This window comes from Mustela lutreola, chromosome 1 (genome assembly GCF_030435805.1).
Source record: "Mustela lutreola isolate mMusLut2 chromosome 1, mMusLut2.pri, whole genome shotgun sequence".
NCBI classification, from domain to species: Eukaryota; Metazoa; Chordata; class Mammalia; order Carnivora; family Mustelidae; genus Mustela; species Mustela lutreola.
In genome coordinates this window covers 150,903,636-150,923,401 of record NC_081290.1, presented here as the reverse complement: position 1 = coordinate 150,923,401, position 19,766 = coordinate 150,903,636, and the positions used below count along the sequence as shown (strand labels likewise).

Sequence of the window (19,766 nt, the reverse complement as noted above, 5' to 3'; positions counted from 1 at the left end):
GCATAATCTCTACCAGTCCTGTCATGTTGATACAAAAGTTGGGTATTCATCCTTTCTGATTGAGGCATAATACTCCATTGTATATATGGACCATATCTTCTTTATCCATTTGAAGGGCATCTTGGTTCTTTCCACAGTTTGGTGACTGTGACCATTGCTGCTATGAACATTGGGGTACAGATGGCCCTTCTTTTCACTACATCTGTATCTTTGGGGTAAATAGCCAATAGTGCAATGCAGGGTCATAGGGAAGCTCTATTTTTAATTTCTTAAGGAATCTCTACACTGTTTTCCAAAGGGGCTACACGTACCAACTTGCATTCCCACCAACAGTGTAAGAGGGTTCCCCTTCACATCCTCTCCAACACTTGTTTACTGTCTTGTTGATTTTGGCCTTTCTAACTGGTGTAAAGTGGATCTCAGTGTGGTTTTGATTTGAATCTCCCTGATGGCTAATGATGATAAACATTTTTACATGTGTCTGTTAGCCATTTGTATGTCTTCTTTGGAGAAATGTCTGTTCATGTCTTCTGCCCATTTTTTGATGTGATTATCTGTTTTGAGTGTGTTGAGTTTGAGGACTTCTTTGTAGATCTTGGATATCAGCCCTTTGTCTTTATTGTCATTAGCGAGTATCTTCTCCCATTCCATGGGTTGCCTCTTTGTTTAGTTGACTGTTTCCTTTGCTGTGCAGAAGCTTTGATCTTGATGAAGTCCCAAAAGTTCATTTTCGCTTTTGTTTCCTTTGTCTTTGGAGATATATCGTGGAAGAAGTTGCTATGGCCGTTGTCGAAGATGTTACTGCCTATGTTCTCCTCTAGGATTTTGATAGATTCCAGCCTCACGTTGGGGTCTTTTATCCATTTCGAGCTTATCTTTGTGTATGGTGTAAGAGAATGGTCAAGTTTCATTCTTCTATACATAGCTATCCAATTTTCCCAGCACCATTTATTAAAGAGATGGTCTTTTCCCACTGTATATTTTTTTCTGCTTCTAAAGACACTTATCTTTCAAGATGTTGACGCTTTGAATGGAAACCACTTGTAGGATATCCTGTAATATGTGTTGGTCTGATACTTCCACTTGAGTCAGGAATACCACATAAGTGAAATCTTGTGTGTTACAGTCGGGAGGCACATGGTACTATTTTGCTCCATTTTTGATGAGGTTAATTTTGATCACTTAAGCAGTTGGGCACCAGTTTTCTCCACTGTATATGGTGATTTAATAAACTCTGTAATATACTGAAGAGGGCCTTAAAGAGTGCTGAACCAGTGACTAAACTGAGGTTCTTCAAGTTGCCTGAGAAGCAGTCCTGGGCAGAGGGGAAATGTGAGGTGGAGGTGGTAGGAGGAATGAGTGGGGTATGGGGTACCCAGCACCCCTTTCATCCGGAGCATCTCTGCTTTTATTCCTTTGATACGTTTTCTTTGGTAAAAGAAGGGGGCCACTGTGAAGAGAAACAAACAACTCTGCTAGTCCAGTCGCCTCCTGTTTCAACTGAGATTCCGGGAGCCGTGGGCATGCTCTTTAGGGGACACAGCCAGTTTGTATTGGTGCCAGGGGCGCATGCCGGTCTCTTGAATCTCAGACCGTAGTTTTTTATCTCGATGTTCAGCCTTTGCTGAATCAAGGACTCCATTGGGAATCTGAGGGAAACCTGTTTGGTCCATTTCTCTTTTTAAAAAATGCGTATCCTAAATTTTGCATTCAGTATTTGGGAGTCTCAGAAGTCCCTGAAGCTGAGCCACAGACCCCTGCTTTTCTTCATAATAGTTGTGCTTGATTCGTGGTGGTCACCTTTACCATTTACCTCTTGTGGGTGCGTTGAAGAAAAAAGTATTTGGTGGATTGAATCCCTCTATGGCTGTTCGCGCTGCCTTTCCCTTTGTTGGACTTGGGTAATTCGCCAGTGGGTGAGGGAGCGCATTGCTCAGTATCCTCCGGCCTGCATGTTGAAGACAGTCTCTCTTGGCAGGCTGCAAGATGAACAACGTGAATGTGGTATATACACCGTGGTCTAACCTGAAGAAAACCGCCGACATGGACGTGGGACAGATAGGCTTTCACAGGCAAAGGGATGTAAGTGTCGCACACCGCCAGAGGGGAGCGGGGTGGAGTCCAGGCTTTTCAGGCTCCTGCCTTGGTTGGTGAAGGATCTGCATGACGTCTGCCTTCCGGATCCCTTTCAGCTGGGTTGCTCAGCTTCTCGAAAATGTCGCCTCTGTTCTGGGTGGAAACCTACAATAAAGATTCCATTTTATTCCCCGCCCCCCAAATCTCCCTCAAAGGTGAAAATCGTGACTGTGGAGAAGAAAGTGAATGAGATCCTGAACAGATTAGAAAAGACCAAAATGGAGCGGTTCCCAGACCTCGCGGCAGAGAAGGAATGCAGAGACCGAGAAGAGAGGAATGAGAAAAAAGCCCAAATTCAGGAAATGAAAAGGAGAGAGAAGGAAGAGATGAAGAAGAAGCGGGAAATGGACGAGCTTAGGTATGTCGGAGCTCCAGTATTGGTGTTAACCGAGGAGATTCATCGCCGCTAATTTTCATCAGGGACCAGACCATAGGAAGGTTAGACCAGTGGAGGGCAGGACAGATGTTCTCCCGGGAAGGGCAGTTATGCTGATACATTAGTCAAATGACTCCCTTTTATAGGGGCAGGATATGAGTGTGTGTGAAATTAAAAGAGCTAATTTTATTCTTAGATAAACTGTCATGGGTTATCTTTAGAGTTTGGTTTGTAAAAATCTTCAGGAAAAGAAAAGATGCTATATTAATGGTTTAACATTGACTTGCTGTGGTATTTGAATAAGATGGTCTTAGCTCTGAAGACCAATGCTAGTAATTTTTTTTTAAAAGATTTTATTTGTTTATTTGAGAGAGAGCACAAGCAAGGGTGGTAGGGTGAGGGTGTTGAGAGCCAGAGGGGAGAGGGAGAAACAGGCCACCAGCTGAGCAGGGAACCTGAGATGTGGCTCCATCACTGGACCCTGGGATCATGACCTGAGCCGAAGGCAAACACTTACCCCATGGAGCCACCCAGGTGCCCCAATGCTAGTATTTCTTAAAATCTGTTTTTAGGGGCTCCTGGGTGGCTCAGTGGGTTAAGCCATTGCCTTCGGCTCAGGTCATGGTCTCGGGGTCCTGGGATCAAGCCCCATGTCCGGCTTTCTGTCTCTGCCTGCTTCTCTGCCTACTTGTGATCTCTCTCTGTCAAATAAATAAATAAAATCTTTTTAAAAAAGAAATCTGTTTTTAAAACCCTTTTTTTTTTTTTTTTTTTAAAGAAAGAAAAACATTCTGAACGTTGGAAGTGATTAATGTAATGGGCCTACTCCGACGCGCTACATTTTAAAGTGATAAATAGTAGGGGGCGCCTGGCTGGCTCAGTCAGTAGAGCATGTGACTCTTGATCTTGGGGTTGAGTTCAATCCCAATGTTGGGTATGGAGCTTACCTAATAAAATAAGGTATAAAATCTTTAAAAAGTAAACAAATAAAAATAAATAAAATGAGTAGTTAAAATATAGCTTGGGTCCTAAAATTCTAGTGTATGAGAATACTGACTTTTTTAGTTTTCTGTGGCTACAGTAACAAATTATCACAAATTCAGTGGCTTCAAATAAAAGAGATTTCTTATCTTATAGTTCCATCCATTCATATGTTAGAAGTCCAACATGGTTCTCAGTGGGCTAATACCAAGGTTCAACAGGGCTGTGTTCCTTTCTGGAGCTCTAGGGAAGACTCTTTTTCCTTTTCCAGCTCCTAGAGGCCATCCACATTATGTGGCTTGTGGCCCCTTCCTCCGTCTTCAAAGCCGGCCACATGGCATCTCTGAAACATACCCCCTTAGTCACAGCTCTATCTCTGAGTACAGCCTTCTCTACTGTTGAGGACCAGTGTGATGACATTGGGCCCACCCAGACAATCCATTGCCTCTGCATCCAGGATCCTTAACCCAACCACATCTGTAGAGCCCCTTTTGCCAGATAATATGCCAGGCAACATATTTGCAGGTTCTGGGGATGGGATATGAACATCTACAGGTGGGATCATTATTCTGCCCACCACTCTAAATCTATAATTGATATATAGTTTATACTTAAAGGGACTACTGGGTTTGCTTTGTCAAAGAGGGAATTTAATCCTACACCTCTACTCATAGGATTTCTGGATTTTCCCACAGTTCTCCATAGATACCATTTGTGTTAAGTATACCAAAAAGAAAGGGGGAAAGAAAGGATACTGCTGTGCCTCTGCAAAAGGTATAGGATCAAAATGAGCTGTCTTGCCATGTCCTGACTCGGTTTCTTTGCAATACACTGGATGATTAGAAAGAGTATTGGGTCCTGGCGTAGGTATAATGATCAAGTACTGGTATTTCTTAGTTATCTGCCTGCATGTGCCCCTTTTGGGGGTTCTGCTAAAGTGGGATAAGTGACTTCAATTAAAACATAATACTCAAATGGAGAACTCCAGAAGTGTTATCCTGAGTTACAATCTGCTGACGCGAGACAAATGCACAGATTGGGTTTGACCTAGATTGGGAGTCTGCTTTGTTTCGTGAATGAAAGAAAAATTATCAGCTCGATCAGCGCAGTAAAATGTGTGGGATTTTGAGCAATGTGGGATTGAGAGCGGCTTATTCATTTTTGTTTTTCATGTGAAGGGGGGAAAAGATTGAAAACACACCTGCTGGTACCCTTTCTAAATCTAACAATTTTGTTTAGAAACATAATATGTTAGGAATATAATATCACTTAATTTACCTGAAAACTTGAGAAAGAATGGCTAACATTTTGGGACCCTTGTCATCCGCCAAACGCTGTACTATGTTTAGCTCCATTATCTCATTGAACCCTAACAATAACGGATATGAGGCAAATGTTGTTATTACTTGCATTTTTAGAAGAGGAAATTGAGCCTGACAAGCAGTTAAGTAACTTGCCCAAAGTCACATAGCTAGTCTTTCTGATTCTCAAGCTCATAACACGCTATTACCACTCTCTTCTGCCTCTGATCAGTTTATTCAGCTTTAAAATAAAATTTATTGCATATGAATCAAGAAATTTCTAGATATGGGAATTTATCTTGAAATGTATATCATTTTTGTTTCAAATCAAGCTGGTACTAGTAAAATTTAGGGGATTTTGTGTGTTTGATTTTATTAGTTTAAGACACAATGTTCATATCTCCCAGATTTTCTTTTATAGTATCAACAACCCATAAAATACTTACATAAGTTGAGGGGGAAAAAATTCTCATTGTTGTTGAATGAAATTTTTGCCTCAAAAGCAAATTTATCTAATCAGTCCCATATTCTAAGCTGTCCCTTGTCACCTGTAATTTTTCCATTTGTTTTCTCAGACACAGATTTTTATCATATATTGCTCTGGCCCGTATTTATCAAAAGGAAAGTGTAAGTGAACGAAATGGGGAAATGGGGAAATCACTTTTCTAGTCCATGTTTTTCTACACAGTTTTGTCCCTGATGCTTTCTTTTTTAATGAATGATTGTGGCTCTGAGAAGGCGAAAAACGACTGATATATTTGTTCCCATGAAACCTGTGCTACCACAGTGACTTACTTCTCCAAACTGCCGAGGCTGGGAGGATGTGAGGCAGGGCTGCTGTGCGGGGAACCAACACCCACCAAGCCCCTACCTGTTTGCATGCTGTGCCCTGCAGCTTCTGTGAAGTTCCAGCCACAAGCTCTAAGCTTCTGACCTGCCTTAGAATCTGTTTTTATACGTTATAGTGCTTTATCCATGACCTGAGTTTCTACCTTTGACTCTTCCACCCAGGAGCTCTAGTGGTGGGCCTACAGAATCATCTCATCCTCAAGTCTTTCCCTTGGCTGTCTGACATTCCCCTTCCATCCTTCCCTTGGCTTTCTGACAATGAAAATTTCATGAGCTTTCACTGGCAGATGGTTCTTTTATTTGGACCATCTGGTAGGGAATGTCCACTTTAGTTGCTGCAATTGCCTAAGAAACTGAGAGTCTCTAGGGGATTCTGCAGAGAAACCAAGGGATATTCTTCTCCCAGAAGTTCTCCCCAATGCTTCCAGATGATTGCAGCAAAGAAAAACTCAACAGCCTCATATCCGGAGATAGCCCACTTCCCTCCAAGTCTAAAGCCATTAAGATTCTTGTCCCCTTTCTCTTCTCAACTTGTTGAACAAGAATGGCAATAAGCTTCTCCTTTCTAATGTCTACCGGGAGAAGCACTGGATGGAATTGCCATTATACAGCTCCAAGTTCTCCAAGCTCTAGTCTGGATCCTGTCCAGCCCCAGCTCAGCAGTGAACAAAGCCCAGCCCACCCTGTGGAAGGCAATTACTTCCTGCTCTGCCGTGAAGAGTGGTAGCCTCTGGAGACAGAACTCCATCTTCTTCTTGCTGATGAGCCTATACTCCTTATACTGAGCATGCAGAACCTGGAATGGTCTGATCATGTGAATAGGTCTACATAAAGATCATCCTCTTAGACAGGTTTTAGCAATATTTGGGTTGTTGGGAGGGCACTATCTTAACACCCTCTGCTCACCGTTTATTTTCTTCATCCAAACCATTTGAAAAATTTCCCCTTCCTTAGACTTTGCATATTCTCACTTACCCATCTTACTCGTTAGCTCCTTGGACACATGCCTCCTGAGCCTAGAAGCTCATGGGGCTTGGGGTTACAGAATCTTTGTGTAGGGTATGGTGTAAGAAAGAAGCCTCCTCACAGGTTCCTTCCTTTCTGTGACCGCTACACCATAAGCCATACATTGAGCAAGCTGAGATGACAGCAGAGACTCAACACAGGCTTTCAGAGTAGTCGGTGTCTTAGATGTGACCTTGAGAGTGAGAGAAGCAGAATGGCTTCTACTCATTCTACATTTGGTTTGAGAGAGCAGGCATTTGGAGAAATCCTTTAGGCAGATTACCCATGAGTCTCCCAGTAGACACCATCATCTGTTGGCAGGTGCTGGGGAAGAGCATCGCTGGCTCCCTTCGGTGTGTCCTAGTAGTGTTGTTTCATCTCTGCAGTGGAATGCATGGTTGCCTGCAAATGAAAGTTCGCCAGTCTCTTTCAGCCTTATATTCTCTTATTTGGGCTTTGTGGTGTGATAACATCAATATCAAAGTCAAGCTCTACCATGTGGTTATTGAAACCAGAGGAAATAATAGAGAAAGGCAGTTAATAGAGGATAAGTTGAGTAACAGATCAGAAAAGAAAAAGGTAGGGACTGTGGCTACAGTCCCATTTTAAAAACTGGGAGTCTGGGAGGTCGAATTTGAATCCAAGGCTCGGGTACTCAAAGTCAGACAAGTACAAGACCCAGGTGAAATGGTTAGTCACAGGTGAATGGATCATCAGTTTGAACAGTAACCTGCACTTGATTTGGGGACAAAGATGACTTTAGCAAGGTGGTCAATGTTTGGAAAATTATAGCTATTAAGTGGCAAAGCAGGAATTCTACCTCAAGTCTAGAGTCCTGAGGTCCACACTGTGCTGCCTGTAAGGCAAGAAAGGAGCAGGTTGGCTAGGCCAGAGTCGAAATCATATAGGCAAATAAAAGAATTAAAAAAATAGGCACAGCAGAGAGTGATTTTAGAAGGTTTTGCATAGTACAGAATTTCAGGTTGTAAGTGATAAGGAACCATTATAGGTGTCCTAGGATATTAGGAAGTAGTAGACCCGTAGGATGAGTTTAGTGGCAACATGTAGAAGAGGCAACAGCAAGACCATTAATTTAAAAGATGATATAGTCCAGTGTAGAATTGACTGCTTTAATTGTACCTTCTTTTGTTTCTCTCTCACATGTGAGCACTGCTGCTTTCTATACTGTCCTGTGTGCTGTAGCTCTCCATTTTAATGATAAGCTTCTTCAAAGAGGCACTGATATGCATCTTTGTATCTCTTATGTGTGACCCGGTGCTTTGCATATGCAGTGAGTGATTGGTTAATGTATTATGGATTTATAAATAACTGAATTTGGCTTCTCTGATACAGTGATGCTTGAGCTAAGATCAGAACAATGTTTTCTGGTTAAAAGGGGATTGAGTGGCAAGAGGGCTCTAAGCAGAGGGAACTAGGTGTACAAAGACTGTATGGGAGGGAGCAAGGCAAAACACAGGGCCTGAAAGGCAGGCCCAAATGTGTGGAATGCAGGAGTGAGGGAATGCATGGATCGAAGTGCCCATGCACACAGGGCCTGTTGGTCATGTTTGTCTTTATCCCTCGTCAGACGTTCGTGAGGTTATCAAGACTTTTAACGGGGTTGTATGATAAGTTTTGTGTTTTGGAAAGCTCATTTTACTGACCTGGAGGGAAGGGGATCCAGGTGGGGGTAACTAAGCTGGTTAGGAAACTATGGCAGATTGCCACATGACAGATGATGGTAGCTTGGAATACAGGGGTGTCGTGAAGATGGGGAGAAATGGACCGGGGAGAAGTAATTTTGTAGATAAAATTTTAAGATTTGAAGCTAGATTGGCTGGAGCACTCTGTAAATTATAAAGTGCTGTGCACATTTTATTTACTGTTCGAAGATACCTACCCTTTTTTTGTTGCATTCTTCTTGAGGTGAGGGATCATATTTTCCTCTGAAAGACCCTCAGCAGTGCGGGATACATGGTGAATGTTCATGAAATACTCGCTGACTGGATAGCGCTATTGTATTTTATTTTATTTTTAGAGAAGCGGGGAGGAGGAGAGAGAATCGGAAGCAAGCTCCACACCCAGCTGACTTGGGGCTTGATCTCACCACCCTGAGATCATGACCTGAGCTGAAATCAAGAGTTAGGACACTTAATTGACTGAACCGCCCAGGCACCCCCTGGATGACCTTATTTTAAATGTGTTGTTTTCTTCTAGGAGCTATTCATCACTAATGAAAGTTGAGAATATGTCTTCAAATCAGGTATGTTCAAGTTATTTGTTTCAGTGTTGTGCCTTAATAAAGAATTTTTAATAATCGGGTGACTAGCCAGTACTGAGTCACGTGTTGCTGATGGCTTGACATGACTTGGCAACTCAGGTGCATTCTATTGGGCATTGCCCCTCTTCCCTGGAGCAAAAGGGAAAGCGGGGCAATGTGTTTTTAAGTAGGTCACCTCACGAAAGAGATCGTTGCACTCTTTATGATGTCCAGGTCTGTTTCGGAACTTTCCTGCTCATTTCCCTCTTTCCTAGTTGTAGCTGCCAGAAGGGCCCTTATTAATATTCTACATTAATGTGACTGTGGTTTCTATATTAACATCTGAAAACAAAATCCTTACCTTCAATTAAAAAACAAAATGAAAATATTAACCCCAGGGTCTTTCCTGCAGTCTAGGTGACAACATTGGTTGATTTCATGTTCCTCAGGACCTCAGATAAAGAGAAATGGAGATCCAGATTATAGTACTGAAAGAATTTTCTTAGCATCAGCAGCTAATGATTTTATTGGAACTATGTCAGGGACTTACTGTCCATGACTACTCTGTTATCAGAATTTATTTGGAAGTGGCTGGAGATAGCTCAGTTTAGCTATCACTTAAACCAGGCTGCAGAAAATCAAAACTGGGTGTATATATTTGTTATGTTGCATATTTTATAGTTTACAAATACAGTTGACTCTTGAACAGTAAGGGGGTTAAGGACACCAGCCCACCTACACAGTTGAAAATCTGCATGTAACTTTTTTTTTTTTTTGAGATTTTATTTATTTATTTGACAGAGAGAGATCACAAGTAGGCAGAGAGGCAGACAGAGAGAGAGAGAGGAGGAAGCAGGCTCCCTCCTGAGCAGAGAGCCCGATGCGGGACTCAATCCCAGGACCCCGAGATCATGACCTGAGCCGAAGGCAGCGGCTTAACCCACTGAGCCACCCAGGTGCCCCTGCATGTAACTTTTGACTCCCCTAGAACATAATTGCTGGTATCCTCCCCTAGAACTTAACTGCTGGTATCCTACTATTGATCAGAAGCCTTACCCATAACATAAATAGTTGACACACATATTTTGTATGTCATATGTATCATGTACCATAGTCACACAATAAAGTAAACCAGAAGAGGGCACCTGGATGGCTCAGTGGGTTAAGCCGCTGCCTTCGGCTCAGGTCATGATCTCAGGGTCCTGGGATCGAGTCCCACATCGGGCTCTCTGCTCAGCAGGGGGCCTGCTTCCCTTCCTCTCTATCTGCCTGCCTCTGTCTACTTGTGTTCTCTGTCTGTCAAATAAATAAATAAAATCTTAAAAAAAAAAAAAAATAAAATAAAAAATAAAGTAAACCAGAAGAAAAGACCATAAAGTGATAGGGAGAAGAAAATACTTTTATGGCTCTGAGCTATATTTATTGAAAAAGGTCTGTGTAGAAGTAGACCTGTGTGGTTCAAACCCATGTTGTTCACGGGTCAACTATGTATGCTTGAGATCTTATTGTTCAGGATACTAGGCACTAGTTACATGTTACCATTTAAATTTAATTAAAATTTTAAAATAGCAAATTAAAATGTACTTTAAAAACTCAGTTTCTCGGTCATACTAGCCACATGTTGCTAGTGGTCACCATATTGGACAGCACAGAAATAGAACATTTCCACCATCACAGAAAATAATATTAAACACTACTTCCTTTGATGCTTAGAAACAGCAGAATTTAAGATCCCTTAAAGGTCAATGAGTTAAACCGCATATTTAGTTCACCAGTTGGGTTTGTTAGTAGTATTTTATACCTTGTTCATATCTCAGTATCCTTCTAAAAATGAGTAAGAACAATATTCTTATTCCTGTCTCTGTGAAAAACTAAATTTACGGGGTTCTTTTATGAGTCACAGCTGTAGCTTTGTAATTTATTTCTGAAAAATACAAGAGTAGCATTATGTAATTAAATACAGCCTTGAACTTGAAGGTTAGAGCCCTAAGCTGTCATTTACTAAGTGGATAAGCCTAATAAAATAATTTAATCTCTCTGAGGGAGTATTCAGCAGCAGTGGAAGGGAGACCTAATGACTTCCTGGGTCTGCGCTAAAATTCAAACAAGGGCATATATATGTGAAAGTTGTTTCTTAGTCTCTGAATATAAATGGTCATTGTTGCTTCTCATCAATATAGTCCTTAATTGCTCTTTTCCCACAGACTTTCAGTATTAATGAGGATGAGATATATTTAATACCTTCTGGAAACTACTCTTATATTTCTTGGAACCCTTAAAACAGCTAAACAGTTAAACAGAAGTCTTTAACATACCCTCAGCCCATTGTCTTTGTCACGGTTATTGTTGCTTAAAAATTTTCTGTGATTTAGAGACTACTTTCCTGCAGAAATCTGGCACCTGTATTATGTTAACCTTAGGCATTTTCATTTCCATCACTGTGGATTATTAAATTTTGGATATTCTGGAATTAATACACACGCACACACAAATATACATATATATACAGACATGATCTGAGTAGTGGGGCCTATGTTAAAAGCTCCAGGATTAGTGAGGTGGATTTATAAACCAAAGGACTCCTAACTGCTCTGCTGTTCCTGTCTGTTTGCTCCCCTGTCCCTGAGCTGAGCTCCAGGTTTCAATCAGATTTGTGTTTCCAGGGAAGTTTTGCATTGGGTGTTTTTATTCTGCCTTGTAGTGGAAGGACTCTAGGATCTTTCCCCCAGTACTGCTGAAGAAGAGGTTTCCATTCTCCTTGTAACCCTCTTGCGGGAATACAGACCTTTTGTGATCCAGTTTGGCTGCGTGATCGGTTAGTCTTTAGTTAAAGCTTTGTGTTTATGTAAAATAGGACTTGAGTTTTCATGTGGCTTATGTAAATTCATCAGGAAAAAATAGTCTCCACTCTGAAGTTGATTTTAATTTTGAGCTCTTGCTCTCCTATTTAGTATAATTCTTGTCAATCTGTAGTTTCTTCCTAATCTTTTAAATTTGGTATCCAGCGAACGGTTCCTTTCAATTCAGTTTATTTATCACTTTATAGGTGGATGACAGGAAATCTATTTGCTATATTGAAAAACATATTGACTTATTGACTCTTTTTTTTTTTTTTAAAGATTTTATTTATTTATTTGACAGACAGAGATCACAAGTAGGCAGAGAGGCAGGCAGAGAGAAGGGGGGAAGCGGGCTCCCCACCGAGCAGAGAGCCCAATGCGGGGCTCGATCCCAGGACACTGAGATCATGACCTGAGCCAAAGGCAGAGGCTTAACCACTGAGCCACCCAGGCGCCCCAATATTGACTCTTAAAGGGAATCTTCAATATAAAAATTGGCCAAATAGAGGCACCTGGGTCATTCAGTTGTTCAAGAGTCCGACTCCTGATTTTGGCTCAACTCATGACCTCAGGGTGGTGGGATTGAACCCACGTTTGACTCCGCACTGGAGCCTGCTTGGGATTCTCTCTCCCCCATCTCCCTCTGCCCTCCCCATCCCCTGCCCCATTCGTACACACCATTTCTCTCATTCTCTCTAAAAAAAATTAAATTGTCCAAATAAAGTCTTAGATCTCAGATGTATATTTAAAAGTTACTGTAATCCCCAAATACAGATCCTCAGACACATGGGACAGATACTCTGCAAATCTGACTCACAGCCTTTATTGGGAGTGACACATTTTCATTGTCACCAACCCAAATTTTCGTAGAGCATTTTTCCACCTCAGTGTTCGGAATCTAATATGGACCTTCCAAGATAGATGGTTACTCTTCGAACATCTCTAATGCTGTGATTTCAGCGTAGGACACTAACTAAGGTAGTCACAGTTCCAGTTTGTGCATAGAATGCCAACATGAGTTTGCTCTTCATACAATTATTTAAGGCATTTTTTGCCATGGCCTCAGGTTGTTGTACTCATTGATGAGAAGCACAGAGAGAACTACCGAATGAAACTCAAGATCAGAGCGGGCCTCAGAAACCAGTGTTTCCTGCCTGTATTTCCTGTTTCCTTGCCCTTCTTTAATAAGAGGTAATAAGGGGGAGTAGAGAATATACACCTGGAGGAAGCCTGAGCCCTCCCCTTCTCTCACAGCTCAGGTATCAGGCCCGGGGGAAGGAGAAGCTGCAAGTAATATGTTAAGGCTGTGACGTTTTCAAGCAAATGTCCCAAACTTAGATACTTAATGAATGGTGGCATCCAGGGCAGTTTTTAAGATTTTATTTATTTATTTGACAGACAAAGATCACAAGTAGGCAGAGAGGCAGGCAGAAAGAGAGACGGGAAGTGAAGCAGGTTCTCTGACAAGCAGAGAGCCCGATGTGGGGCTAGATCCCAGGACCCTGGGATCATGACCTGAGCTGAAGGCAGAGGCTTTAACCCACTGAGCCACCCAGGCGCCCCCAGGGCAGTTTTCTCAGGGTATGCAACAGATCAAAAAGGAGTCAGGCTTTACTCTTGTCCTTGGTCTTTAGGACATGTCTATAAGCCACACAATAAAACAAGGGCCTTTCAAATGTATACCATCATTTAAGGTTTTTTAATCAAAAACTTGGCAAGCCACCTAATTTAGTACCTAGCCCATGACTTCTTAATCTTTTTTCCTATTAAAAAAAAAAAAATCCATCTTGTGACAGCCTCGGGGCTCAGAATAATGGCGTCTAGGCCAAAAATGTGTTTGCCTATTGGCAGCATCATTGGCAAAGGATATGAGGCAGGATCTGTTTGGATTCGTAATTTGCTGTTGTTGTTAGAGCAATCCCATTTTGTTTTCGTCACACCTGTTCCGTCCTATCCTAGATTGGGTGGGCCTTTACTTCATAACTTAGAAACTGTTGGTCACTTGTGGCTATGTAACTCAGGCCATATAATGACACCATAGAAATCCAGCTCGTCTAAACGACTCCTACTTTAAGGTAGAGAACTGGTGAGTGAACTTAATGATGTTACTTTTTACTTTTATTTTCTGAACTTTGCAGTTACACATCAGGAAGCTTGTTACTTAAGATAGTTTTTAGGGACACCTGGGTGGCTCAGTTTGTTGAGCAGCTGTCTTCGGCTCGGGTTGTGGTCCTGGAGTCCTGGGATCAAATCCCGCACCGGGCTCCTTGCTAGGCGGGGAGTCTGCTTCTCTCTCTGCCTCTGCCTCTCTGCCTGCTTGTGTGTACTCTCTCTCTCTGGCAAATAAATAAATAGTTTTAAAAAAGATAGTTTTTAAAATTTGAGTAGTTTATGTTGAAGGCTTTTACAGTTGCACTTTTTTGTTCCCTGCAGGATGGCAATGATTCAGATGAATTCATGTGAATGGAGGAAAGGACCTTTGAAAGATGTGAATTTCGGGACAGTTGCAGACGGTTTGATTTCATCTGTGTTTGGTGTTATATAAAAAAAAAAAACACAACTAAAATCCTACCTTCATTCTACACAAATATTACCAACGTTGGCGTCTTAAAAAAAAAAGTTTCCTTCTTTGCTGACGGAAAAGGATCAGATATTTATAATATATTTGGACTTGAAAAACGGCATATAACTTTAGGAAAGTGAAAATATTTTTGCTGAAACCTGTCTTGGTACCTCATGAAAGTTGGCTGCCCTCGTTCTCAGGATAGACTTTAGAGCAAACCAGCCCTGAGAAGTATTTGTTACTCTGGTGTGTCCCTGAAAACAGATGTCTTGAAAAGCTTTTTCATATTCTTAAAATAGCTTCACTTCTGTTAAGAAGAATGTATCGGTGAGCAGTATATGCAAGTGTTGCCCTTGGCCCTGTAGGGGCCTAGAACAAAAAAGCTTGTGCGTTTCGAAGGTGATAGTGACATTTTCAGAAGACTGATGGCTTCAGTACTCCTGTCCCAATGTTGTATGAGTGTGTTAGCAGCGTTGTCCTCAGCTCTCCCCTCATCCTGGCTTCTACCTTCCGCATACTTTCTCTGAGCGAGAGCCTCCCCCCAGTTACCATCATGCTTAGAGACGTAGTCTGTGTTAGTCAAGGTCAGGCATGTGGCACTGTTTACCTAAGCACCAAGTAACCCAGACCACATACGTGACAACTTCCAGGCTCTGGAGTCATTTCTCAGCGCTGAGGGGAGAAATAGGACGGCATGATCTGAATCATTTTGAGGATGTCAGGTTACCTGATTTTTGTTTTGGGATACAGCAGAAGGCAGAAGTCCTGTGTTGGGGTTATGATTTTAGAGACAGCGAAGCATTTCAGGGGCCAGCTAAGTAATTTGTTTATTTACCTTGAGTTAATATTGACTTTGAGTTGTATCCTCAGAGTTCAGATTTCTCAGTTGTAGGCCCAGTAACTTAATATGTAACAGGACTGCTCATCTGAACTACCTACTCTCCAGTGGGATTCTGAATAGAAGGTGTGTTTTTGTTGCCGTCCTGGTAGGAAGAGACAAAACAAAACCGAGAGGGGAGGAGAGCAAAGCCTATGGGTCAGGAGGCATACAAATTTACATTTTAACCACACGCAGAACTCCACATGCAGCTTTTTTCTTGTTAATTGTATTCCAACTCAGCAAAAGTTACCCTGTTAGAGCACTTTGGAGCTGTGGGTAATTCAGTGTTTCTATTTATCCCAAGTCGGTGTGTAGGGTTGAACTGGAAAATTTCCCTGAGGCGTAACTCAGCCAGATTTTGAGAGAGGGTATGGGAGATGACTCCAGAAATCAGAGATTGTGTGTGTGTATGTGTGTGTGTGTGCGTGTGCACGCGCACGTGTACGTGTGTCTGATAACATTCAGCCTGGAGTTCTGTGATTTTAGAAATGTAAAAATAAAAAACCGTTTTTTTAATTTGGAAGGATATTAATATATGAACTCTCAGAATTTGCTCATTATCCCCATCTCCATGCTGGTTTTGGGGTGCTCTGACTGTAAGAGAAACTTGTCCATCTGAGGCTCAACATGGCAGCTTCTAGAAGGGTACCCTCTTCCTCCCTCGCTGCCCCTGTGTCTCCCCCACATGCCCACCACAGGGCCGAGGTGGAAGCCCTTTCCCACCCTCTGTGGGAGCTAGTAGGGCTCCAGTTCGGCACCTCAGGTACTTGTTGCACACTGTGGCCAACATCTGGAATGGGCCTCACCATATCACCTTAGCCTGCCAGTGCTTCTGAAGGACTCCTGTATACCCCCCGTTACAGCAGGAAGAATTAGAGCTTTTGAAGCAGACATCTATATTTGGTGTAATGTGTGAGATCCTGGGGTCCAAATTTTAAACCTGTCCTCATTCTTACCTCACACTGGTTTAGTGTCAAAGCCTCTCCTCTGAATTGTCCCGGATCGATTTCCTAGCTCTCTGAACTTCCAGAGCTGCTCTGTGCTGATCTCCCCTGCCTCTGGGTAGGGGGCAGTCTTTTTCCCAGCGTCCATGATCCCAGAAAGGACAAGGACCTTTTCTCTTGAGGATGTTGGCTCGGAGCTGACCGGTTACGCTGCTGGCACTGAAGCCCTCTCGTTTCTTGCTAGTGGTGTGTTCGCTAAACTTCCTATAGGAAAGTTCCAGGTCATTATTTTTATGAGCTGTGCCCTTGATCAAATCTGTGCATCCTAAGGGTGTGTCTTTTTACCTGTGTCTCTTTGCCCTGCTCCAAGCGGCATGCTGGTGAGGGTCACATTATTTAATTGGCTTCACAAGCTCGGCTCTTTTATTCTCACAGCTTTAGAATTCATTTCTTAACGGCCTTTGTGGATCTGGGGTCACAGTCTTTGGGCAAGGCAGCTCAGTCACAGTGCCGGTGCTGAAACACATGTTGGGAAGCTTCCCGAAGTCTGGAAGATGTGGTTATTAGCAGAATAGGCTCTCAGTAGCTCCTGTTTATTTTGTTGTTTTGTTTTAAAGATTTTATTTATTTACCTCACAGGTAGAGATCACAAGCAGGCAGAGAGAGAGAGAGAGGGAAGCAGGCCCCCTGCCAAGCAGAGAGCCTGACACGGGGCCCCATCCCAGGACTCTGGGACCAGGGCCCAAGCTGAAAGCAGAGGCCCCAACCCACTGAGCCACCCAGGTGCCCCTGTTGTTTTATTTTTAACACTTTCTTAAAACACGGCTATCGGTGAGCCTTTTAACTACTCAGTGCCAGTAGTCTCCCCACTGAGGAAGGAAGGTGTCAGGCGTACACAGAGCAGGAGGAGAAAGAATTCAGCTGTAGCCTCCAGCTGGAGACCAGAGCTCTCCCTACTGCCTCTGCATCTGAGAGGCAAAGCCCTTGTTCTCTGGGTGGGAACAGATTCTGGGGAACAGTGTGCCGGACAGGGAAATAGAACCACCTTCCCAGTTTTTCCTGAACTGTGATACTGAAGCCTGCTTTGTCTCTGTTTGATTGCAAATACAGCTTGGTGAATAACAAATCCCATACTCAAAATGATGGTAAAGTGAGGGGGCAACCTTTTGATTTTAAAGTAGACTATAAAACAATCAAACTGTCTTACAATCCAAAGTGTAAAATTAGAAACTGAAATACCAAGCTCAGTGTCAGTCTCAACCCATCTAACTCCATCCAGTAAGTGTAATGGTTCAGAAATGAGGCCGCTGCCAGCGCCCAAGCAGGGCTCCATTCCAGCTTCTGCCCACCCGGGCCCAGCACACTTAAGGAGGCTTTATGCGCACTGTGTCATTTCACAAACAAGAAGATGCCAACTGCATATTCATCGCATCCTGGATGAATGATATGTAAAATACAATAAAAGCTTATAGTTTTGAGTAGAATCAAGTGTGTGTGTGTGTGGGGGGGTGATTTTACTTTTCACGTTGCTTCCCCAAGCCTCTGTCTCACTGATGGGATGTGCATACTTCTTTTAGGCAAGTAGGAAGAAGGAGGTTCTTGGCTGCCTAAAATGATGCCCTTCAGTCAGTTTTGCTTCTTAGCAGGAGGAAAAGAGCAAATTAGGGTGAAGGGAAGACTGCCCAAGAATTCCAGGAAGAGAAGCAAAAAGCCTGGAGCCCAAGGGCCATGATGTTTAAGCGTTAGTATTGGAAGTTTACAGCTTGATATCTGACCTTCCAGAATTCCTGGGGGTTCTGCTGAGATTTTGACCAGGATGAGGCTGTACTTCTGAAGACTTGCTGGAATGGTATGCCTTCTTTTTTTTCTTTTTAAGATTTTATTTATTTATTTGAGAGAGAGAAAAAGAGCACAGGTAGGGGGAGGGGCAGAGGAAGAGGGAGAAGCAGACTCCCCACTGAGTAAGGAGCCCAACGCAGGGCTCGATCCCATTGACCCTGAGATCATAATCTGAACATTGAACTGGGTGACTGAGTCACCCAGGTGCCTTGGAATAGTATCTCTGGTGAATGTAGGGGCTTTGGACCAGTGTTATTTACAGATTCACCCCTTCTGTAGTGGTGCTTGTTCTGTAACTGAGTACCTTTGCAGGGGGAGGTCTTGGGGTAGAGGGGAGCCACAGAGTCTCTCCCAACTGCAAAAGCATACTTGAATTCTTCAATGACTATTACAAGACGTTTTTGAGTCCTGTTTCTCACTAGTCAGGGAAACACATAGATCCTTTTGGTTTGAATTGCCTTAGCTGTGAGAATTCTTGGATTTCAGTTTTTGAGTAAATTAACTGATACAAGGAATATAGGTTGAAACCAGAATTTTCATGCCAAAAAAGTGGAGACCTGAGCATATACTTGGAATACACTACAAATACAAATAGCTGTCTCACACCATGTGCTCCCCATGGTTTACTGTTGGAATTGACTTAACCTCTCTTTCTTGCTCACACTGATGGCTTCCTTCTGCCTTTCAGATTTCACAGTATCACTTATGGTAGGAACTTCCCACCTCAGTGGTTGTGACTATAGTCTGTCTCAGAGCCAGATGAAATAAGAAACTTCTCTGCTGTTGGCAGGCACCGGTCGCCACTGACCTGGCATTTTCTGCCTTTGCTGAGAGCCAAGGAATGGAGGCCAAGGGGAAACAAAGGCGCAGCCTCAGTATCTTCTGTAGCCATTACTCGTTCCGGAGCCTGGTGAGTGGGTGGTGATATTTAAGGCTGAAAGAAAAGAACTCTCCTAAGTCAGCATGCATTTTCATTCCCATCTCAACCCCATCCTGTAACCACTGCAGTAAAAATACAAGACTAATGGTCTGACATTTCACATCCTGCCTGGCTGAGGCCGTAGGCGCCCGCACGCCTGCTGGTATTTTGGGTTTTGCCTCACAGAGAGCAGGCTAACGTGTGCTGCTCACTCCTGCATTCTGCTTCTGAGAATAGGATCTTTCAGCTGTCAAAGACTGGTCGTTAGTCTTAAACCTTTTTAGCTCCTCGGCCAAATCCAGGGTCAGTGGGTCAAAATTACAAACTGCAGAAGGTCAAGAGAAAAATATTGCTAGAGGCCACCCTTTACACCAGCTCAGCCTTGCCAGAATTCTCTTCGGGTGTGGAGCCCTTATCTCTGTTTTGTCACTTCAAGACTCCAACTTTTCCATTTTATCATAAATGTCCTCTATATCAGTGAGTCTTCCATAACTTATTTCAAAACTAGAATTGCTAGTCTTTGGAACTCTTCAAGTCCATTCTCCCTTCATTCCTAAAGCCAGTTTAAAACCCCTCCTTGGGGCAACTCCCTGCTTGGCCTCACCTGCCAGCCTTCACTCAGATATGGCTCTGGAGTGCTCAGCCATACTCTGTTTGCTCTGGTAGCTCAGGTTATACTGGAGCGACAATTGGGGGATGCCCTGACCCCGCTTCCCTTGGCTTGGAAGGCAGCCCAGCCTGGGACCTGGGCCTGGACTTTTATTTTCATGGCCTCCAATGTCCTGTGCGACCTTGGGTGCCTTAGTTAACCTCTCTGAATTCCTGTTTCCTCTGGAGGAGTTTCCAAGCTTCAGTGTTCCTTCATCCCTGCCC

At 43.0% G+C, this 19,766-nt stretch overlaps 1 protein-coding gene across 3 annotated transcripts in view; it reads left to right on the top strand.

The window, feature by feature from the left end:
- CCDC25 (coiled-coil domain containing 25) overlaps positions 1 to 15,707 on the top strand; it is a 39,364-nt gene extending 23,657 nt beyond the window's left edge. For 2 of the 3 annotated variants that reach the window (XM_059176504.1, XM_059176515.1), the window contains exons 6-9: positions 1,979 to 2,082; positions 2,292 to 2,494; positions 8,866 to 8,911; positions 14,182 to 15,707. In XM_059176504.1, coding sequence (XP_059032487.1) covers positions 1,979 to 2,082; positions 2,292 to 2,494; positions 8,866 to 8,911; positions 14,182 to 14,211 — 383 coding nt within the window. In that variant the 3' untranslated portion in view covers positions 14,212 to 15,707. The remainder of the gene's footprint in view (positions 1 to 1,978; positions 2,083 to 2,291; positions 2,495 to 8,865; positions 8,912 to 14,181) is intronic. The other variant, XM_059176523.1, reaches the window with a different exon arrangement.
- Positions 15,708 to 19,766: the final 4,059 nt, after the last annotated feature.